The sequence below is a fragment of the Ornithorhynchus anatinus genome, chromosome 6 (assembly GCF_004115215.2).
Source record: "Ornithorhynchus anatinus isolate Pmale09 chromosome 6, mOrnAna1.pri.v4, whole genome shotgun sequence".
Lineage (NCBI taxonomy): Eukaryota > Metazoa > Chordata > Mammalia > Monotremata > Ornithorhynchidae > Ornithorhynchus > Ornithorhynchus anatinus.
In genome coordinates, this window is record NC_041733.1 from 1,942,324 (window position 1) to 1,966,672 (window position 24,349).

Consider the following 24,349-nt stretch of genomic DNA (forward strand, 5'->3'; position numbering starts at 1 on the left):
GGTCAGAGACTGTGTCCAACCTGATTTGCTTGTATCCACCGCAGCGCTTAGTACAGTGTCTGGCACACAGTGGGCACTTAAATACCGGAATTTTTACTATTATCACCCCATTTGGGCAATATAAGAGAGTTGGTAAACACATTCCCTGCCCTCCTTTTCCTTTCATCTTCCGGGCTTGTTTCCGGCCCGGCTTCCCAGCGGCTATGCTGAGTTCCTCAGACCTGAGCGCTCTCTGGATTAGTGATAGTGGCAGTAATGCTGCTTATCGTGTTCTCACTGGATGCAGTGCACTGTAGGGAAGCAGTATCACTAGTGGCCTGGGAGTCAGCGGACATGGATTCTAAGTCCAGCTCTGCCACCTATTCAATTCAATAGTATTTACTGAGCGCTTACTAGGTGCAGAGCACTGTACTAAACGCTTGGAACGAACAAGTCGGCAACAGATAGAGACGGTCCCTGCCGTTTGACGGGCTTACGGTCTAATCGGGGGAGACGGACAGACGAGAACGATGGCGATAGATAGAGTCGAGGGGAAGGACGTCTCGTCAAAACGACGGCAGCTAAATAGAATCAAGACTAAATAGAATCAAGAACCTGTCTACTGTGTGGCCTTGAGCAAGTCACTTCACTTCTCTGTGCCTCAGTTACATCACCTGTAAAATGGGGATTAAGATTGTAAGCCCCATGTGGGACAGGGATCGGGTCCAACCTGATTAGCTCATATAAATAATAAATAAATGGTGGTAATTGTTAAGCGCTTACTATGTATACAGCACTGTTCTAAGTGCTGGGGGATACAAGGTGATCAGGTTGTCCCACGTGGGGCTCACAGTCTTCACCCCCATTTTACAGATGAGGTAACTGAGGCCCAGAGAAGTGAAGTGACTTGCCCAAACTCACACAGCTGGCAAGTGGTGGAACTGGGATTAGAACCCATGACCTCTGACTCCCAAACCCGGGCTATTTCCACTGGGCCACGCTGCTTCTCATCTCCTCCAGTGCATAGAACGGTGCTGGGTATATAGTAAGCGCTTAATGAATACCACTGTAAGAAATTTGGGAAAGTACCATGGAAGCATAGGGAGCTTTCACTTTAGCAGGGAAGGCTGAGGTAAAAATATTTACAAATGGAATAATCAGAGTTCCGTATATTATTTAAAATGACATAAGCAATTGTGCACAATTGCTGACAGAGTCCTTACTCAATAACCCAGACCCTGTCCCCCTTTTCTAATTGTATTTATGTGCCAAACACTGTTCTAAGCACTGGGGTAGACACAATTCAACTAGGCTGGACACAGTTCGATGAATCCAAGTGATGGGCCGATTGTCTGATTCATTGGATGAGGGCGGTGAGGGTGTGGAGGTCGACTGGCCCAAGACTTTTTTTTTTAATGGTATTTAAGTGATTACTATGTACCAGGCACTGTTATAAGCGCTAGGGTAGATATTAGGTAATCAAGTCCCACACCAGGCTCTTAGTCTTAATCTCCAGTTTACAGGTGAGGTTAACTGAGGCCCACCCAGGGCTCACAGATTAAGCGTGAGGGAGAGTGGGAAGAACGCGTCTCCCATCCCCCCCCCTTTTTACAGATGAGGGAACTGAGGCCCAGAGAAGTGAAGTGACTTGCCTAAAGTCACACAGCTGACAAGTGGCAGAGCCAGGATGAGAACCCGTGACCTTCCGACTCCCAGGCCTGCACTCTAGCCAATAGGCCACACTGCTTCTCCAGCCGGTAGAGCATCGAGTGACTTCAGCATCTTCGCTGAGCGGACCTCTGCCGGTCGTCTCAGAGGGGTCCGGGCAGAAGGTGGGCGAGGATGGGTGGCGGGAAGGTGGCTGGCACCCATCTATTTCAGAAGGCACATTGCCACCACCCACGTCAGTTATAAATAAGCCAGGACAGCTTCTGAGGTGTCTAGTTCACGTGCCCCGTGAAACAGTGATTCAGTTGTAGAACCACAATTAGGTGAGTGAATCATGCGGGAGAGCGGGGAAAGGGTGGACTGATGTCAGGTTATGAAGGAGCTTCCTTACCGGGAACCTGATCAGAAACAAAGGGCCCTCGTAGAAACAGCCTGGGCCTGGGGCGTCAGTAGATCCAGGTTCTAACCCCGGCTCTGTTGCTGCTCTGCTCTGTTTCACCTCTCAGGGCCTCAGTTCCCTCATCTGTAAAATGGGGATAGGAGACACGTCCTTCCCGCTCTTCCTCACGCTTAGTCTGTGAGCCCTGGGTGGGGCGGGGACTGGGTCCAGTCTGGTGATGGATCAGTCAACCAATGGTATTTATTGAGCATTTTCTGTGTGCAGAGCACTGGACTAAGCACTTAGGCGAGTACAATATAACAAACTTGGTAGACACATTCCCTGTCCACAACGAGCTTACAGTCTAGAGGGGGGAGACAGACATTAATAGAAATAAATGATGGATATGGACCTAAGTGCTGTGGGACTAAGGGGGTGGAGGATAATGGGGGCAAATCAGGGTGTCCCAGAAGGGAGAGAGAGAAGAGGAAATGAGGACTCAGGGAAGGCCTCTTGGAGGAGACGTGCTCTCAATAAGTCTTTGAATCAACGATATCTGAGCGCTTACCGTGTGCAGAGCCTTGTACTGAGCGCTTGGGAGAGTACAATTTAACAGAGGTTGTAGATTCATTCCCTGCTCACAACAAGCTGGTGATCTTGTTGTCTCCCCCGATTAGACCGTAAGCCCGTCAAAGGGCAGGGACTGTCTCTATCTGTTACCGATTTGTCCATTCCAAGCGCTTAGTACAGTGCTCTGCTCATAGTAAACGCTCAATAAATTCTATTGAATGAATGAATGAATCTTGTTGTAGAGAAGCAGCAGAGCCTAGTGGCAAGAGCACAGGCTTGAAAGTCAGAGGACGTGAGTTCTAATTCCGGCTCTGCCACTTGTCTGCTGCTTGACCTTTGGCAAGTCATTTAGCTCTCTAGGCCTCAGTTCCCTCATCTGTAAAATGGCGATTAATAATAATGATGGTATTTGCTAACTATGTGCTTACTATGTGCCAAGCACTGTCCTAAGCACTGGGGGAGATACTAGGTCATCAGGTTGTCCCAGGTGGGGCTCAATCTTCATCCCCATTTTCCAGAAGAGGTAACTGAGGCCCAGAGAAGTTAAGTGACTTGCCCAAAGTCGCACAGCTGGCAAGTGGCGGAGCCAGGATTAGAACCCACGTCCTCTGACTCCCAAGTCCGTGTTCTTTCCACTAAACCACGCTATTAAGACGGTGAGCCCCCTGTGGGACAACCTGATTACGCTGCATCTACCCCAGTACTTAGAACAGTGCTTGGCACATAGTAAGTGCTTAACAAATACCGTCATTATTATTAGTATTATCATTTTGTATCTACCCCCATACTAGGCATAGAGTAAGTGCTTAATGAGTGCCAGTATCATCCCATACGGTAATAAACCAGAAAGACTATAGAACAATAAATAAGCAAGGTAGGGGCGAGGGGCAGAGGGAAAGGACTCAGAGGAGGGTCCTAAAAGGGGCTCAACTGGGGATTCCTGCTGCAGGTGCTGCTTCCTCACACTCGTCTTGATCAAAAATGCGTTCTCAGTGGGGTTTGGATTTCAGAGACAACCAGCCCGTTCTGAAGCTCCACACCCACAGTCATTCCAGGGAACTGAAACTCTTAGCGTGGGCTTCCGACTCATTCTATTTTTGACAGCCAGAGAGAGAGAGTGTGGGCAGACGTCTGCTCTCCTCAGGGTCACAGTTATTGTCAGCTATTTACTCGAAGTAGTAAAGCGCTCCGGTGCTGGGATGGAAGCGGCACTCACCGAAATAGGTGGAAGTCACTTCTCCCCCTTCCCCCCCTTCCTTCCCTCTCCCCTCCTCCCGGCTACACAAAGCTCAGTTGTTTCTAGACCTCGTGTTGCTCTTGGATATTTCAAACCAACGTAGGGGGAATTTAACAGTGCTCCCTGTGAGTAGGATAGTCGGTATTTATCAAAGGAACACTCGTGTTCTTATTGAGAGCTATGGAAATAGAGCCCAGTTCTCCGGCTTAGAATTCCCTCTCCCTTTCCCACATCAGATGGCCCACAGCCCTCCCCACATTCAGATCCCTTCATTCAATCATATTTATTGAGCATTTACTATGTGTAGAGCACTGTACTAAGAGCTTGGAAAGTACAGTTCAGCAATAAAGAGAAAATCCCTGCCCACAACAGGCTTACGGTCTAGAGAAAAATCACACCTCCTCCAACAAACCTTTCCCGATAAACTTCCCAGCACCCTGAGCTGTATCTATCAGTCAGTGGTATTGATTGAGTGCTTATTGTGTGCTCAGCACTGTACTAAGCTCTTGGGAGAGTACAATAAAACAGAGTTGGTAGACGTGTCCCCTGCCCATAACGACCTTCCAGTCTTGAGGGGGAGCCATACCAGCCTTTCAGCCATCACTAGCTTTTACGGACTTATTTATGCATTCCTCGGCACTTGAGCGGCTATATCCACTCCATTTATTGATTTTGACCACTCTCCTTATAAAACCTTTGTCTCCCCATTAGAATGGAAGCTCCTTGTGGGCAGGGAATATACCTCTTGGTCATGCGCCGCCGACACCGTAAACTTAACCTGTCGAAAATAGAAATCCTAATTTTCCCACCCAAACCCTGTCCTCCCACTGACTTTCTCATTACCGTAGACAGCACCACCATCCTTGTCTCAAAAGCCCATAACCTCGGCATCATCCTTGACTCATCTCTGTCATTCAACCCACATATTCAATCTGTCACCAAATCCTGTCACTTCAACCTTCACAACGTTGCTAATACCCGCCCTTTTCTCTCCATCCAAACTGCTAGCGTGGTAATCCAAGCTCTTATCCTATCCTGCCTTGATTAATGTATCAGCCTCTTTATTGACCTCCCTGCCTCCCGATTCTCCCCACTCCAGTCCATACTTCGCTCTGCTGTTCAGATCATTTGTCTACAAAAACATTCAGTCCAAGTTTCTACACTCCTCCAGAACTTCCAGTGGTTGCCCATCCAACTCTGCATCAAGCAGAAACTCCTAATCACCTTGCTCCCATCCACTTTGCTTCCCTGCTTTCCTCTTATAACCCAGCCTGCGTATTTTGTTTCCCTAATACCGACCTACTGATCTCATTTGTCTCACCACTGACCTCTTGCCCACGTTCTGCCTCTGACCTGGAATGTCCTCCTTCTTCATCTCCAGATGATCACCCTCCCCACCTTCAAAACAGTATTAAAAGCATGTCTCCTTCAAGAGGCCTTTCCCCGACTAAGCCCTCATTTCCTCTTTCTCCCATTCCCTTCTGCGTCACCCTTGCCCTTGTATTTTCACCCCTTATTCACCTTTCTCTCAGCCCTACAGAACTTATGTCTCTATCTGTAGTTGATTTATTTCTTTTAATGTCTGTCTCCCCCTCTAGACTGCAAGCGCTTTGTGAGCCCAGGAACCTATCTGCTAATGCTTTGTATTTTACTGTCCCAAGAGCTTAGAAGAGTGCTCTACACATAGTAAATGCTCAATAAATATGATTAAATGATTACTTCCCACTCGCTTGGTTCAGTACAGCATCAAGTGGGTGCTCAAAAAATGCTCCTCCTCCTCAGCTCTTGGGGAGAAGTGGTGGATTTCAGTGATTCAGGAAAAAGGACCGAGATTGAGAGTCCCTACCTGGAATCTCCATCCTCCTTCTTCCTTCCTCCTTCCCTTGGCAGAGTGAGATAACTTGGTCTGACACGTTGTTTTACTGTTTGCATGAAAATCTCTCTCCCCTATTCACATTTTTAATACAGCTCGCAGCTCCCTGTTTGAGAAGTCACAAAGAGTGCTAATGTGCACACACAGCATTTGCTTTGCATTATAACCATCAACCATCAGCGGGGCAAGAACAACGGGAGAGTTTGCTTGATAGGAAAAAATCACTGAGGGGGCCGGCTCCACTTCCTCATCGGAGGGCTTTTTTCAAATGCAAAATCTTCAGCTGAGATATTTTTCAAATGCAAAGTCCTCAGCTGTGGTCATTTTCTATTCAAACACGACCAAGATGGATCTTCTGGGGAGGACAAAGCCCCTCCCACCCACCCCCCTAAAACTCTTGTCATCTGGGAGTCCAAGGGAATGTTTGCCAAGCCACTTGAGTGGCTACTTTCTAAATCGGGGATGATGGGGGAAAGATATAGACATGTGGTTTGCAGGATGGTATTTATTCAGTGCTTCCTCTGGGCCCACAATGCTAAAAGCCCCCATTCCTCAAATAAGATCGGCAGGTTGGCATTAATCTCACCACTGACCTCTTGGCCACGTAGTACAGTGCTCTGCACACAGTAAGGGCTCAATAAACGATTAAATAAATGAATTCTCCCTCTTCCTATCCAACAGATGATCACTCTCCCCACCTTCAGAGCCTTATTTAAGGCACATCTCCTCCAAGAGGTCTTCCCCGACTAAGCTCTCCTTTCCTCTTCTCCCATTCCCTTCAGCATCACCCTTGCCCTTGTATTTCTGGGCTGTATTTCTAGCTAGTCAGATCAGACCCCGTCCCCGTCCCATGCAGGACTCACGGTCCAGGAGGCGGGATACTTACCCCCACAGATAGAGAAAGAGTCCAGAGAGGTGAAGTGACTTACCCAAGTCCACACAACAGGCCTATGGCCGAGCTGGGACTAGAAGCTGGGACTCCTGATTCTTTCCACTAGCTCACACTTCCTTGCAGGTTGCACAGGACATCTACTGCATACAGGGCAGTGTACTGAGCACAGAACACTATACTAAGCTCTCACTAAGAAGGACAAAGTCAAACCAACATCGGGACTGCCAAACACAATAGCACAACTGGGGATGGTCTTGTATGTGTGTCCCGTGTGGTCAGAACCGGTGGGAGGGGGAGTCGTACATCGGGCTTTATATATAGCTATAGATGCATCCATCGATCATTCAGTGGTATTTTTTGAGCGCTTACTACATGCAGAGTACTGTATATCTTACAATTACTCCCCCCACTTCAAAGCCTTATTGAACGTACATCTCCTCCAAGAGGCCTTCCCTGACTAAGCCCACTCTTCTCCCTTCTGAGTCACCCTGACTCACCCCCTTTATTCATCCCCCCTCCCAGCCCACAACACTTTTGCCCATATCTGTCGTTTATTTATATACATATCTAACTCCCCCACTCGACTCTAAGCTTGTTGTAGGCGGGGAATGTGTCTTGTTATATTGTACTCTCCCAAGCTCTGCACACAGTAAGTGCTCAATAAATACGATTGAATAAATGAATTTGGAAATGTACAATACCATCAATGTGGTAGTCACATCCTGCCTCTGAGAAGCTCATGGTCCACAGGTGACATTCATCCATGGGCGAATGTCACCGCCGTCGCGAGCCCCCGGTTCGTACCCACCAGGACCTTCCTGGACCCGGGGAGCCTCTGCGACGCATAGCAGAGTTCAAACCACCCCTCTGATCACCAGGGTTACTGTGGAAAGGTTTTACTTAGTTTTACCGGGGTGCAAGGCAGTGATACAAACTTACACACACTCACGCCACTCCACCAAAGGCCCAGTACCAGCCTGTGGTCAAAGGAGCCCGCTCTGCCAATGCCGCTTCTTTCTGCCTTCTCCAGCTTTTGAGTGCTGCTCTCCTGCTGCTCCGAGCATCCTTCCTTCTTGCTTCTCTGCGCGCTTCTACTCCTGGTGCTCGCTTCTCTGTGTGCCTCTGTCTGCATACCCCCCTGCGATTCAAAGCGACCACCTTTTATCTGGCTAAGGTATCGCAGCTGTGGCTCTACGTAGCAGTCATTGATTGGTACAGGTCCGTTACCGGGGAGAACAGGGAGAGAAAGCCACGCTTCCCTCCACGCCCCGCCCGCACAGCCCCGCCATCACCCGCCTCAAGTAGAGCCATCAGTCCCTTCGCCAGTATCTTCCCGGTTGTTGTTTGCGGGATCACAAACAGTCACCAGCAAGGCGGCTTGTTGTGGGCCCACCGCAACTGCCAGTGGTGTCTTCTTGGAGTCTTTGTAGGAAGGACAACTGCATGTACGCACGTGATGCGTGCAAGGCCCTGTACTGTGTGTGCTTAGTCTGTGCGCAGCTTGGGATCAATCAATTCCAGTTAATCCATCAATCACTCCATGGTTGTTATTCCTGTGTGCAGAGCCTTAGTCTAAGGGCTTGTGAGTTGGTGGACACCCTCCCTGCCCATAAAGAGCTTACAGTCCAGAGGTTGGGGGTGAACTAACGGAAACGATAATAATAATAATGGAATTTGTTAAGCGCTCACTATGTGCCGGGCACTGTACTAAGCTCTGGGATGGGTAGCAGTAATAGTAATAATGATGTAAAAATTGCTGCCGAATTGTACATTCCAAGCACCTAGTACAGTGCTCTGCACATAGTAAGCGCTCAATAAATACTATTGAATGAATGAATGAATGACAGTATTTGTTAAGCGCTTACTATGTGCCAAGCACTCTTCTAAGCACTGGGGTAGATACAAGGTAGTCAGGTTGTCTAGCAGCAGCAGGTGAGAAGCAGCGTGGCACAGTGGAAAGAGCACGGGCTTTGGAGTCAGGGCTCATGAGTTGGAATCCCAGCTCTGCCACTTGTCAGCTGTGTGACTGTGGGCAAGTCACTTAACTTCTCTGTGCCTCAGTTCCCTCATCTGTAAAATGGGGATTAAGACTGTGAGCCCCACGTGGGACAACCTGATTCCCCTGTGTTTACCCCAGCGCTTAGAACAGTGCTCTGCACATAGTAAGCACTTAACAAATACCAACATTATTATTATTATTGTCCCACATGGGGCTCACAATCTTAATCCCCATTTGACAATTGAGGAAACGGAGGCACAGAGAAGTTAAGTGACTTGCCCAAGGTCATATAACAGACAAGCGGCAGAACCGGGATTAGAACGTATGACCTCTGACTCCCAAGTCCAGGCTCTTTCTACTAGGCCATGTCAAATTGAGTTAGACCCGGTCCCTGTATCATACGGGGCTCACAGTCTCAATTCCCATTTTACAGATGAGGTAACAGAGGCCTCGAGAAGTGAAGTGACTTGCCCAAGGTCACCCAGCAGACAAGTGGCGGCACTGGGATTACAACCCATGACCTTCTGACTTTCAGGCCCGTGCTCTGTTCACTCCGCCATGCTGCTTCTAATAATGGGAATGAAAGTTCAACTGAATATACTTAGGCACGGTAGTGTGGCGGGTGGTTTGAAACGTATTTGTGTTGCGGGGGCTGCTGGGTTGATCCATCCGATCGCTCCTCTAAGGCCAACCTTCTCACTGTACCTCGATCTCATCTCTCTCGTTGCTGACTCCTCACCCACGTCCTCCCTCTAGCCCGGAACTCCCTCCCTCCTCAAATCCGGCAGACAATAACTCCCCAACTTCAAAGCCTCAGTGAAGGCCCGTCTCCTCCAAGAGGCCTTCCTCGACTAAAGCCTCCTTTCCTCCTCTCCCACTCCCTTCTGTGTCGCCCTGACTCGCTCCCTTTATGCATTCCCCCTCCCAGCCCCTCGGCACTTATCTACATATCTGTAATTTTTTTTATTTATATCAATGCCTCTCTCCTTTTCTAGACTGTAAACTCACTGTGGGCAGGGAATGTAGCTGTTTAGTGTTCTATCGTACTCTCCCAAGCACTCAGTCCAGTGCTCGGAACACAGTAAGCGCTCAATAAATACATTTGAATGAATGACTGAATGTTGGTTATTAATCAGGGGAGGCTTCCTGGAGGAGGTGTAGATTGTCAGGCTGCACTGTTTACACTTCCACCCCCCCTCCATAAAAAAGGAAATAAATGAATAATGGGTCCCTTCTCATTTCAGCGTGATCAGCCGAGACCAAAGATGGCACTGGTGATGGAGCCCATTAGCAAGTGGACAGCCAAGCAAGTGACCACCTGGATGAAAGGTATGGTCCTACGGGGCGGACGGCATCTGAACGGACCACGGCTTCCCGGCCATGCCACCCCGTACCCACCCGGGTGGGTCAGACCGGCGGTGACCGGCTGTCTGGGATTGGCCCATGAAGCTGTTGGGAGGTTACCTGGCTTGGCGAAGACTTTGGCCGCGGCTCTCACTGCGGGGAGACTCGATCTTAGCCCTAGCTCCTGCTCGGAGTCATTTCTGGGGACCGAGTGTTGAGGGAGAAGGTGTCCATCCTGGGGCCATTTTATGAACTGTTGGGGTCTGCGTGTGGCTTGCTCTGGAGCGTAAGCTCTTCTAGGCTGTAAGCTCACTGGGGACAGGGAATGTGTCTGTTTATCATCACGGTGGACTCTCCCAAGCACTTAGTACAGTGCTCTGCATTCAGTAAGCGCTCAATAAATCCAATTGAATGAATGAACGAATGAATGAATCCAGCCGCTGGGCGATGGGAAAAGGTCAGGGGACCAAATCTGTCTCGTGTGAATGTGTGCGTCGGGGCGTGTTGATCCCAGTGGTTAGCTCCCAGCGATGGTGGAGTCTTCCCTTGGTAGGCTCCTAATAAATACCATTAGAAATACAATAATAAGGGAAGGAGCCTGGGGCGAGGGAACGGGCGGTGGACTTTGACGAGTTAACGGGTTAGCCGGCCTGTCGTTCCTTTATTTGCAGTCCAGTATTTGCTGGGTGCCGTGAGGGTGCCTGGAAGCGGACGATAAGGCTCACCACCATGGCAAGCACTCAATAAATATCAGCGATTGAGCGAGTGATGGTGGGGGTTACGCTCCCTGCCCTCCAGGCGCTTAAGACTAGTCGCACCAGGAAACAGTCTTCTTCAGCCCTGCTAGAACGATCTGGAGTCGCCTCTAGACTGTAAACTCCTTGTGGGCAGGGAATATCTCTGCTTTATTGGTATATTGGACTCTCCCAAGCACTTAGTACAGAGCTCTGCACACAGTAAGCACTTGATAAATACCACTGATTGATCGGTTGTCAGAGGCCTGGGCTGGGCCAGGCTGTGGTGGGGAAAAAAGGACTTGGGAGGTGACGGCAAATCCGTGTCACAACCCTGACAGGGGCGTTCTCAGTTTTTTTTAAATAAGGATGGAATCTGATGACGGAATAATGATGACCAATAGCTTGGCCTAGGGGATAGAGCACGGGCCTGGGAGTCAGAGGCCCTGGACTCTAATCCCGACTCCACCACTTGTCTGCTGTGTGACCACGGGTGGGCCACTTGACTTCTCTGGGCCTTGCTTTCCTCATCTGTAAAATGGGGATTAAGACTGTGAGCGCCAGGTGGAACCGGGACTGTATCCACCCTGATTAGCTGGTGTCTATCCCAGCGCCTGGCACACGGTAAGTGCTTAACAAATACCACAGTGATTATTTCACCTGGGATCCCTTTGGCAACAATTATATCAGGGTACAGTTCGAAGATGGCGTTTCTGATGGTGAGGGTGTATCCACGAAAGAGAGTGGTGTTTGGAATTGCAGCCTGGGCCAGGGAAAGTACTGTAATGCCCATTTCCTGACCACTTGCCCTTTGGGGAATCGGTGCTCAGACACTGATGGTGAAGAGCAGGGCAGACTTTTGATTCCTCATGGTAGTGATGATGGGGACCTGGGTTCTAATTCCCTTTCAGCCCCCAAGTTCTAGTCCCAGCTCTACCACTTGTCCGCTGTGTGACATGGGCAAGCCACTTTTCCTCTCTAAGCTTCAGATTTCTCATCTGTAAAATGGGGATAAGAAATCTCCAAGCTCTTCCACTTAATAATGTTGGTATTTGTTAAGTGCTTACTATGTGCAGAGCACTGTTCTAAGCGCTGGGGTAGACGGGAAGCGGCGTGGCTCAGTGGAAAAGACCCTGGGCTTTGGAGTCAGAGGTCATGAGTTCGACTCTGGGCTCCGCCACTTGTCAGCTGTGTGACTGTGGGCAAGTCACTTAACTTCTCTGTGCCTCAGTTAGCTCATCTGTAAAATGGGGATTAACTGTGAGCCTCACATGGGACAACCTGATTACCCTGTATCTCCCCCAGCGCTCAGAACAGTGCTCTGCACATAGTAAGCGCTTAACATATACCAACATTATTATTAGAGAAGCAGCGTGGCTCAGTGGAAAGAGCACGGGCTTTGGAGTCAGAGGTCATGGGTTCGAATCCCGGCTCCGCCGCTTGTCAGCTGTGTGACTGTGGGCAAGTCACTTAACTTCTCTGTGCCTCAGTTCCCTCATCTGTAAAATGGGAATTAAGACTGTCAGCCTCACGTGGGACAACCTGATTTCTTTGTATCTACCCAGCGCGTAGAACAGTGCTCTGCACATAGTAAGCACTTAACAAACGCCAACATTATTATTTTTGAAGCAGCGTGGCTCAGTGGAAAGAGCACGGGCTTTGGAGTCAGGGCTCATGAGTTCGAATCCCAGCTCTGCCACTTGTTGGCTGTGTGGCTGTGAGCGAGTCACTTAACTTCTCTGTGCCTCAGTTCCCTCATCTGTAAAATGGGGATTAAGACTGTGAGCCCCACGTGGGACAACCTGATTCCCCTATGTCTACCCCAGCGCTTAGAGCAGTGCTCGGCACAAAGTAAGCGCTTAACAAATGCCAACATTATTATTATTATTATTAACACAAGGGAATCAGGTTGTCCCACGTGGGGCTCACAGTCTTAATCCCCATTTTACAGATTAGGTAACTGAGGCACAGAGAAGTGAAGTGACTTGCTCACGGCCACACAGCCGACAAGTGGCAGAGCCGGGATTCGAACCCATGACCTCTGACTCCAAAGCCCGTGCTCTTTCCACTGAGCCACGCTCAGCCCCATGTCCGTCTGTTAACGTCTCTCTCCCCTCTCCATTCATTCAGTGAATTGTATTTATTGAGCACTTACTGTGTGCTGAGCACTGTAATAAGCACTTGGAAAGTATAACTCAGCAACAAATAGACAATCCCTACCCAACAATGGGCTCACAGTCCAGAAGAGGGTGAAAGGCATCAAAACAAGAAAACAGGCATCAATAGTATCAATATAAATAGAATTATAGATATATACACATCATTAATAAAATAAATAGAATAATAAATATGTACATATACACAAGTGCTGTGGGGCAGGGACGGGGTAGAGCAGAGGGAGGGAGGCGATGAGGAGGGGAGGAGAAGCAGAGGAAGAAGGAGACTTAGTCCGGGAAAAAGTGGGGCTTAGCCTGGGAAAAAGGGGGGCCTAGTCGGGGCTTAGTCTTAGATCATTATGGGGAAGGAATGCACCTGCTAATTAATAATAATAATAATAATAATGGCATTTGTTAAGTGCTTACTATTTGCAAAGCACTGTTCATTCATTCATTCATTCATTCGTATTTATTGAGCGCTTACTATGTGCAGAGCACTGTACTAAGCGCTTGGAATGAACAAGTCGGCAACAGATAGAGACGGTCCCTGCCGTTCGACGGGCTCACGGTCTGATCGGGGGAGACGGACGGACGAGAACAGTGGCAATAAATAGAGTCAAGGGGAAGAACATCTCGTAAAAACAATGGCAACTAAATAGAATCAAAAGAATAGAATCAAGGCGATGTACATTTCCATTAACAAAATAAATAGGGTAATGAAAATATATACACTGTTCTAAGCACTGGGGAGATATAAGGTGATCAGTTTGTCCCACATGGGGCTCACAGTCTTAATGCCCATTTTACAGATGAGGGAACTGAGGCACAGAGAAATTAAGTGACTTGCCCAAGGTCACACAGCTGACAAGCAGCAGAGCCGGGATTTGAACCCATGACCTCTGACTCCCCAGCCCGTGCTCTTTCCACTGAGCCACGGTATTGTACTCTCCCAAGTGCTCTGCATATAGTAAGCACTCAATCGTACCGTTCATTGACCGATGGATTGATTGAGGGGCTGTGTCAATCTGGATTATTTTTGCACCTACCCCAGTGATTATTTTCTTCGGTATTTGTTAAACATTCACTATGTGTCAAACACTGTTCTAAGCACTGGGGTAGGTACCAGAAAATCAGGTTGGACACAGTCCCTGTCCCACATGGGGCCCATAGTCTAAGTAGGATGGAAAACATATTGAATCCCCATTTTACAGTTGAGGAAATTGAGGCACAGCCAAATTAAGGGACTTGTCCAAGGTCACACAGCAAGCAAGTGGCAGAGCTGTGACTCCCAGGTCTGTGTTCTTTCCACTAGGCCATGTTGCTTGGCACCTAATAAGTTCTTCATAAATATCACTGCAGTTAATAGGAGTGACTCTGGGGGTAATGAGATTTATTGAGCACCCACTGGGGCCCATATACAGTACTAAGCACTTGGGGAAGTATAGCAGAAGCATGAATCCCATTCCATTCCCTCCAACTAAGCTCAAACAATTCATGAATCCATGGTATTTTATGAGATACTTACTGAGTGTCCACTGTACTAAGCACTCAGAAGCAGCAGGGCATAGTGGTTAGAACGTGAGCCTGGGATTCCGAAGGTTATAGGTTCTAATTCTGGCTCTGCCACTTGTCTGCTGGGTGACCTTGGGCAAGCCACTTCTTTCTCTGTGCCTCAGCTCATCTGTAAAATGGGGATTAAGACTGGGAGCCCCTGTGGAGCAGGGAATGTGTCTATTGTGATTAGCTTGTATTCCTCCCCAGCGCTTAGGATAATGCGTGGCACATAGTAAGCATTTAACAGATACCATTATCATTCTGATTATTATTATTATTGTTCAGGGAGAGGACAGCGTATATAGGGAAGCCATTTCCTGCCCTATAGGAGATAAAAGTCATGAGGGAGGCAAGAGATGAAAATTATTTACAAACAACAGGAAGAAGAACAAGGGTATAGTCAGAAACAGGACACATACGTCAGGATGAATTAAGGTAAATAATCATGTATTCGCAAGTTCTTCTTCTTCTTATTCAATTTGTTATGCATTTAGTATGGGACAAGGACTGTTCTAAGCACTGGGGTAGATACAGGTTCATCCCGTGGAACGTAGTCCCTGTCCCACATGGATCTCACAGCCTAATCAATCAATCGATAGTATTTACTGAGTGCTTATCATGTGCAGATCTCTGTACTAAGCACTTGGGAGAGCGCAGCACAACAGTGTCGATAGACCCATCTAAGTAGGAAGGAGGACGGTTTTCCTGAGAAAACTGAGGCCCGGAAAAATGAAGCGACTCACCCGAGGTCACCCAGCAGGCCGGGATTAGAACCCAGGTCCTTTGACTCCCAGCAGCGTGTCCTTTCCATTAGGCCACCCTGCTCCTCTGAGGCCCTAGGATAGGGATAAAACCACAAGGGCTAGAGGTGGGTGCTGGGCTGATGCCACGCGAGTGTTGGGATTTCACTGGAGAGATTTCAGGGGTTTGGCCTCCCTCCCAAAACACCCATGACGCCCACGAGTGAGGTAACACTCTACGGAGCAGAGGCCGGGCCGCCAGCCCTGAGCTCTGTCCTCTGTGGGTGCGGTCAGATTTGAGACCACTCGAGAGGCTGGAAGGGAACGTGAGGGGCTTTGCCAATTAGGGGGCTGAGGGCAGTTCATCCATTCTGGCTAATTGCTGGGAAGGAGACTGCCTTCATTAGCGTTAAAAATGAAAGTGTGAGTGACTTTCCCGGAAGCGGTGACATCTGAGCAGCCGACGACATTCCCGTTATGCCAAAGTTAGAAAACGGTGGAGGGGAGGGGAGCGGGGGAAGGGAGAGGTCCTTACCTCTCCTCAGCAGGAAATAATAATAATAATAATTGTGGTACTTGTTAAGCCACGCGCTGTACTAAGCGCAGGGGTGGATACAAGCAAACCGGGTTAGACACAGTCCCTGTTCCATGTGGGGCTCACAGTTTCAATCGCCATTTTACAGATGAGATAACTGAGGCCCAGAGAAGTGAAACGACTTCTAGACTGTAAGCCCGTTGTTGGGTAGGGACTGTCTCTGTTGCCGGATTGTACTTTCCAAGCGCTTAGTATAGTGCTCTGCACACAGTAAGCTTTCAATAAATTCGACTGAATGAATAAATGACTTGCCCAAGGTCACAGAGCAGACAAGTGGCGGAGCTGCGATTAGAACCCACCACCTTCTGACTTTGAGGTCTGTTTTTTCCGTGCTCTATCCACTACACCACGCTGCTTCCTATCTGCACAGCACAGCACAGAACTAAGCGTCTGAGGGAATACTGTCGAGTTCTGTAGACACGGTCCCTGCCCTCAAGAAGCTTACAGTTGCCTCCCCCTCTTGATGGTAAGCTCCTTGTGGGCAAGGATTGGGCCTACCTCAAGTGTTTGTATAACACTCTCCCAAACGCTTAGTACGATGCTCAGTAAATACCATGAATTGAGTTTTCTTTTTACCCACGAGGAAATGAGGCTCAGAAAGGTTAAGTGACTTCCCTGTGGTCACCCAGCAGGCCAGTGGAAGAGCCGAGACTCAAACCACCCTCCCCACCTCCCAACTCCCAGGCCCGGGCTCTTTCTGCTAGGCCAGCCTCCTCTCCTTGATTGTTACTAAAACACTTTGCGATTTACTAGACAAATGTTGACTTTGCTGAAGACCTCTTCCACAGCAACCAACCATAGAGGGGGGAAAAAAAGCCTGGGGCGGAAGGCGATGTGATGAGGGAAATGCCTGCTGTTTCTTGGGGAGCTGTCAGCCTAGCATAAGGAAGGCACTAATTATCCTAAACAGGTCAGTCAGGAAACATTGCTCAGTGAGAGAGAGGGAGAGAGAGAGAGACAGAAATCCCAGGGTGCGGTGAAGTGCAGCAGGATATGGAAGCGGGATCTCCCGGCCGGCCGAGGCAGCTTCTGGCCTGGTGGTGGGCTCGACTCTGACCTGGTCATTGCTCCTCTAATTCTAACCTTCTCACTGCACCTCCATCTCGTCTGTCTCGCCACCGACTTCTCACCCATATTCTACTTCTGGCCTGGAAAGCCCTGCTTTCTCATATCAGACAGATAATTGCTGTTTCCTACTTCAAAACCTTAGTGACGGCAAAACTCCTCCAAGAAGGCTTCCCTGACTAAGCCTTCCACTCTTCTTCTCCACTCCCTTCTGTGCTGCTTTTGCTCTTTTATTCATCCTCCCTCCCATTCCCACAGCACATGTGGATATATCTGTAATTTATTTATTTATTTGTTTATTTATTTGTTTGTTTATTCATTCATTTATACTAATGTCTGTCTCCCCCTCTAAACTGTGAGCTCATTATGGGCAGGAATGTGCCTGTTTGTTGTTACACTGTACTCTCCCAAGCACTTAGTACAGTGCTTTGCACACAGTAAGCGCTTAATATATACGATTGAATAAATGAATGGCCATTCATTGGGGAAGCACATGGCTCAGTGGAAAGAACCCAGGCTTGGGAGCCAGAGGTCATGGGTTCGAATTCCGGCTCTGCCACTCGTCAGCTGTGTGACTGTGGGCAAGTCGCTTAACTTCTCTGTGCCTCAGTTACCTCATCTGTACAATGGGGATTAACTGTGAGCCTCAAGTGGGACAACCTGATTACCCTGTATCTATCCCAGCGCTTAGAACAGTGCTCTGCCCATAGTAAGCGCTTAACAAATACCAACATTATTATTATTACTAGTCACATGGGCTCTCGGCGCTTCGACTAGAATAATAATTATGGTATTTGTTAAGTGCTTACTGCGTGCCAGGCACTGTACTAAGCACTGGGGTGGATACAAGCAAATCGAGTTGGACGCAGTCCCCGTCTCACGTGGGGCTCACAATCTCAATCCCCATTTTACAGATGAGGTAATGGCGTTGTTGGCAGAGAATGTGTCTGCTTATTCTTGTATTGTACTCTCCCAAGTATTCAGTACAGTGCTCTGCACACAGTAAGTGCTCAGTAAATGTGATCGAACGATTGAGAGAATACAATGCCTGGCACATAGCAAGCGCTTAACAAATACCACAAAAAAAAGAAAAGAGAGAAGGCAGGAGTAAGATGGCAGCAGTGAGGGTCACGACAGTGAGGTACAGTGAAGGGGCTGGCTTGAGAGGAATGAAACACGTGAGCTGGGGTAGAGTGGGAAGGGAGCCAGGATAGGTAGGGGGAGGGAGTTGATGGAGTGCCTTAAAGGAAGGTGGTCAGGAGTTAGTGCTCACGTGAAGAGGAGTGGACGGTCATTTTGGAAGCTCTGGATGGAGTCATTCATTCATTCAATCGTACTTATTGAGTGCTTACCCCAGCGCTTAGAACAGTGCTCTGCACATAGTAAGCGCTTGACAAATACCAACATTATTATTATTGTTACCATGTGCAGAGCAGTGTACCAAATGCTTGGGAGAGTATAATACAGCAATAAACAGATACATTCCCTGCCCACAACGAGTCTAAAGGGGGGGAGTCATGGGGGAACTTTAAGTCCGTCTTTCAGGCCTTGAGAATAGTGTTCCTGATGAGGATGGGCCACCCCGCCCAAGGAGCTCAGAAATTCCGGCCGTTTTCCTCCTGTTTCCTTTCCCCCGAACTCCTCTCGGCTCCGTGGGTTGTCCACAGTGAGCAGTCCCTCGCCCGGAGTCCTAAGTCTGTCCCTGAATTCGAGGAATCCAAAATCCCTTTGCGGAAAAGCCGTCATGAATCAGTCTGTCCGTCAGCGGTATTTATGGAGGGCCCGCTCAGGGCCTGTCGGAGAGCTCCAGGAGCCACGTGGTGGGATAGTGACAAGAATGAGCCTGGTCTAGGACCGGCTCAACTCCCACACGCCGCTTCCACAGATACGAGGTGGAGCCGTAGAAGCCCGAGAGAAAGGAGACAGCTCACAAAAACCACCCCGACGTGAATTCTGAGCAAGTCTGAAATAATAATAGTAATGATAATAATAGGGGTATTTGTTAAGTGCACCAGACACTGTATTAAGCCCTGGGGTGGATACATGCAAATCGAGTTGGACACAGTCCCTGTACCGCATGGGGCTTATAGGCTTAATCCCCATTTTGCTGGTGAGGTAACTGAGGCCCAGAGAGGTAAAGTGACTTGCCCAAGGACACCCAGCAGACAAGTGGCGGAGCTAGGATTGGAACGCATGACCCTCTGACTCCCAGGCCCGTGCTCTATCCACTGGGCCGTGAATAGACGTGCAGGATCCACGCCTGCCACCCCCACCCCCCAGCCCCATCTGCGCTTCGAGCCGGCCTTCCTCCTGACACCGGTTGCAGACGCAGCAAAATTAAAAAAAAAAGCCCGGTGAATTCAGCTGGTGCACTGATTAGAAGTGCTGCATCGATCCTGTTCGGAATCATGATGGGTTTAGCCGGAGGGCTTTCCTTAGCATGTAATTCCCTGATTTTTTTTTTCAAGCCAACTGGAAGGAGGGGGAAGGGGAAGAAGAGGAGACCTCGGGCTGGCACCCGCTGACGTCAGTGGGGCTTGTTAACATTCACATCACACTGGGCTCAGGCAAACCCCTCTCCGCTGCCTCCTCGCTCGGCATTAAATCACGACCCGCTCTGCAGCGAGCCGCCCAGGGCTCGGACTGCGTCGGCCTCCCCCGCCCCCTTCCCCCATTTCCCTGCATCCTCCATCCCTCCCACCCACTGTCATCTATCCCATCCCTCAGATGGCCTGCCCAGGGTGTTGATCCAACACCACCAGGAGTCCGGTGGCTGGGGCGAGGGGCGTCCAGCTGGGGGAGAAAGGTGGGGTGGGGGCTGCAGGGGGCGGTGGGAGCCTTGGGCCAGTCTTCCTGCCAGATCTTCAGTTCCCTGGAGAGCGACGGTCTGTGCCAGCGCAGAGCCGGGGAAGCATTAAATCGCCAAGGCCCATCGGGCGGGCTAACGGCCGGAGGACGGTGCCACTCGGAGACAGAGGATAGCACAGCATGCCACCCGGCGCCACCGTTCCTCTCTCGGGCCTGACTCTTCAACCCTAATTTGCAAACCTAGGCCACTTCCCCTTTCTCTTCTTTGCCCCAAGTTCTTTCAGCATCTGTATCCCCTGCAAAATCGCAAGCTCCTCGAGGGCAGGCGTCATGTCGACTATTCTCAGGTGTACTCTCCCAAGAACCTAGCACGATGCTCAGCCCAGCGTAGGCGCTCCCTCAGTAGTACTGAGTCTGGGGAACGGGTAGAGTTTGGAAGGCCGACAGCTAACTGGAAGAAATGCGGTTCCGGGAGTCAGAACGTTGTCTAGACTGTAAGCTCGCTAAGGACAGGGAATGTGTCTTTTTATTGTTATATTGCACTACTCTCCCAAGCACTTAGTACAGTGCTTTGCACAGAGGAAGCGCTCGATAAATAGGATTGAATAAATGAATGAATAAATGAACATCCAAATTCTAGTGCCAGTCCTACCCCTGGATAAGTCACTTGGCTTCTCTGTGCCTCAGTTTCTTCCCCTGGAAAATAAGTCTGAGCTTCCTGTTCTCCTGCCTTCTTAGACTGTGAGTCCCATGTGAGGCAAGGGTGATGTGTAATCCGATTGCACAGCGCTTGGCTCACAGTGCTGAGCAGATACTTTAGTCTTTGTCTTTAGAGTAGGAACAGCATTTATTGAACGTCCACCGGTGCCATGCACTGTACTAAGCACTGGGGTGGACAGTATTCATAACTAGCCAACAGGTAGGCTGGGAACAAGCCACGCTGGGAGAAGAAAGGAACCAGAAGAAGGTTGTAGCCACTTAAACGAAATTCATCTGCTGGCTCGAACCTCCTCAGGATAATCCCCTCTCCCCCTCCTCCACTGAGGGCAGTGGGGGATGACCGAGTGTGACCTTTCATTCATTCGTTCAGTGGTATTTATTCAGCGCTTACTCTGTGCAAAGCACCATAATAATAATGATGTCGGTATTTGTTAAGCGCTTACTATGTGCAGAGCACTGTTCGCAGCGCTGGGGTAGATACAGGGTAATCAGGTTGTCCCACGTGAGGCTCACAGTTAATCCCCATTTTCCAGAAGAGGTAACTGAGGCCCAGAGAAGTTAAGTGACTCGCCTACGGTCACGCAGCTGACAAGTGGCAAGGCTGGGATTCGAACCCATGACCTCCGACTCCCAAGCCTGGGCTCTTTCCATCGAGCCACACTGCTTCTCTACTAAACGAATGGGAGAGTACCCGTTGACTTCATTTTGTACTTTACCGAGGCCAAGCACTAGCTGGATAAGGAACAGATGCAGCTTCAGGAAGCTGTGCCAAGCCAAGGAATAATAATGATGATAATAATAATGACTGTGGAAGCAGCACGGTCTAGTGGATAGAACCCGGGTCTGGGAGTCAGAAGGACCTGGGTTCTAACCCCAGCTCCGCCACACGTCTGCTGTGGGACCTCGGTCAAGCCAAGAGGGGATGAATAAAAGGGAGAGGGCGATGCTGAAGGGAGTGGGAGAAGAGGAAAGGAGGATTTAGTCAGGGAAGGCCTCTTGGAGGAGATGTGCCTTCAATAAGACTTCGAAATGGGGGAGAGTGGTCGACTGTCGGATTTGCGGAGGGAGGGCACTCCAGGCCAGAGACGGGACATGGGCGAGAGGTCAGCGGCGAGAAGATGAGATGGAGGTACAGTGGGAAGGTTAACGTGCATTCATTCATTCATTCAATAATATTTATTGAGCGCTTACTATGTGCAGAGCACTGTACTAAGCGTTTGGAATGTATACTTCCGGCAACAGATAGAGACTATCCCTGCCTACTGACGGTCTCACAGTCTAAACGGGGGAGACAGACAGCAAAGTAAAACAGAAAAAAACAAAAACAAGACATCATCAAGATAAATAGAATCAAGGAGATATACACCTTATTAACAAAATAAATAGGATTATAAATACTATATACAAATGAGCACAGTGCTGAGGGGAGGGTGAGGGGGCAGAGCAGAGGGTGGGGGGGGAGAGGAGGGGAAGCAGAGAGACAGCAGGGGAGGAGAGGAACATTAGAGAAGAGTGTACGGGATGGATTGTAGTAGGAGAGTAGTGAGGTGAAGTAGGAGCGGACAAGGTGATAAACCACTCTGGCCTCTGTTGAGTGGCAAAAGTTACAGCATCCAGGTGTCGCTCCGCTCATCAAGATGCCACTCAAAGGGGGGGGGCCTCATTGCAGCATCTGTAGGAGGCAGGGGGCTGACCGCTTCCAGGGAGGACCATCGCCCCAGGACCCCCTCCTGCTAGTAACTGCTGCACTAATCACGCCTTGGTTTCCGTACATTGCCTGTACCGTTCCGTTCCAAGACATTTTCACATCGTTGACCACGTTTTATCCTCCCGACACCCTGGTGAGGCAGGGAGAGGCAGCTGCTATCGTCCCCGCTTTACAGATGAGGAAACCGAGGCCCAGAGAGGTTAGGCGACTTGTCCGGGGCCACCCAAGTCTCCCGACAGTATTTACTAAACACTTAATACACTACTCCAGATATTATTTATATTAATGTCTGCCTCCCCTTCTAGACTGTAAGATCGTTGTGGGCAGGCAGTGTGTCAGCTCACTGTGATATTGTACTCTCCCGAGCGCTTAGTACAGTGCTCTGCACACGGTAAGTGCTCAATAAATACCACTGACCGGCTGACTGACTCCTAGCTACGTTAATTGGAGAGGAAAGCTAGACGGAAGGGAAAGGGGGGCTACTCTGCTGTCTGGGTGTGGATGGGTGGTGGGAGAGGGTGTATGTGTGTGTGTAAAAGCTGGGTAACTAGAGAGGACGGTTCTGGCAGTGTTTCAGCTCCCTATGGTGCGCTTCCTCGGCAGATCGAAAGCCGCTCTGTTCAGGAGACCTTTTTTGGAAAAGATTTTCCCTAATTCAGTTGCGATGAATGGGGTTTCTGCTGTCTCTGGTCAATTCTCCCAGCACCCGAGAGGCAGAAAGGCAGTTCCGGGACAGCTTGCAGCCCCTTGTCTTGTGCCTACCCACTGCCCTGCCTCCTTATCTATCAATCAAGCCATCAGTGGTATTTATTGAGCGCTTTACTCTGTGTGAGAGATCTTGGAAAAGTATAATAAAACAGAGCTGGTAGACATGGTCCCTGCCCACAGGGAGCTCACAGTTTAAATCAGGAGACAGACATTAATAGAAATTAAGAAATTACAGATTCAGATATAAGTGCTGAGCTTGGGAGAGTAGAATACGACAGCTGGTAGTCGCGTTCCCCGCCCACAGAGAGTTTACAGTCTAGAGGGGGAGACAGACATTAATAGAAATAAATCAATTATGGACACGTACGTAAAAAATGCTGCTCTTGGGAGAGTTCAATAAGACAGAGCTAGTGACGCCATCCCTGGTTGCAGCCAGCTTGCAGTCTAGAGAGAGGGGGCAGACAGAAGAGCTCACACATTTCACTCACCTAATGTTAACCTTCTCAATGTACCTCGTTCTCCTCTATCTCGCCGCTGACCTCTTGCCCTCTTTACTCCTTCTGACCCGTAACGCCCTCCCTCCTGCTATCCAACAATTACAATGACTCTCCCTTCCTTCAAAGTCTTCTTGAAGGCACATCTTCTCCAAGGGGTCTTCCCTGACTAAGCCCTCCTTTCCCTTTCTTCAGTTCCCTCTGTGTTGCCCTGACTTGCTCCCTTTATTCATCCCCCCTCCCAGCCCCACCTCACTTATGTCCATATCTGTAATTTTTTTATCTATATTAATGTCTGTCTCCCCCTCTAGACTGTAGTAAGCTCCTTGTGGGCAGGGAATGTGTCTGTTTATTGTTATGTTCTACCCTCCCAAGTGCTTAGTACAGTGCTCTGCCCACAGTAAGCGCTCCATAAATATGACTGACTGGCTGACTCTGGGAGAAGCAGCGAGAGAATTGGACTCCAAGCTGATTTTCCAAATTCTCTGTCCAGAAGGCCTCTTCCTAGAAGGCCGACACACCACTGCATAAACGTCCAGGATCCGCCCCCTCGCATATGAAATGGTGTCTCTGGACGGCTCGGCCCAAGTCACCCCCGCTAAACGACGCCCTGACTGAGTTGTCCGGCTTGAATGCTGTGGCTGGACCCAGAGCCCTCTCTCTCTTCTCCCCCAGCCCTGGAAATGGTCCACTCGGTCAATGATGTAATAATAATAATAATAATAGTATTTGTTAAGCGCTTACTACGTGAAGCAGCGTGGCTTAGTGGAAAGAGCATGAGCTAGGGCGTCAGAGGACATGGGTTTTAATCACAGGTCTGCCACTTGTCTGCTGTCTGGCCTTGGGCAAGCCACTTAATTTCTCTGTGCCTCAATTACCTCATCTTTAAAACGGGGATTAAGACCGTGAGCCCCATGTGGGACAATCTGATTATCTACCCCGGTGCTTAGAACAGCGCGCAAGATTGGCTTTAAAGCCAATGGTGAGGAGTTTTTGTTTAGTGTGGAGGTGGATCGGCAACCACTGGAGGTTCTTGAGCAATGGGAAAACATGTCCTGAACGGTTTTGTAGACAAATGATCCGGGCAGCCGAGTGAAGTTTGGACTGGAGTGGGGAGAGTCAGGAG

At 49.3% G+C, this 24,349-nt stretch overlaps 1 protein-coding gene across 1 annotated transcript in view; it reads left to right on the forward strand.

The window, feature by feature from the left end:
* Positions 1-24,349, forward strand: part of LOC120638467 (connector enhancer of kinase suppressor of ras 2-like) — a 139,325-nt gene that overhangs the window by 18,239 nt on the left and 96,737 nt on the right. Inside the window, exon 2 of the mRNA XM_039912439.1 lies at positions 9,842-9,926. Coding sequence (XP_039768373.1) covers positions 9,863-9,926 — 64 coding nt within the window. The 5' untranslated portion in view covers positions 9,842-9,862. The remainder of the gene's footprint in view (positions 1-9,841; positions 9,927-24,349) is intronic.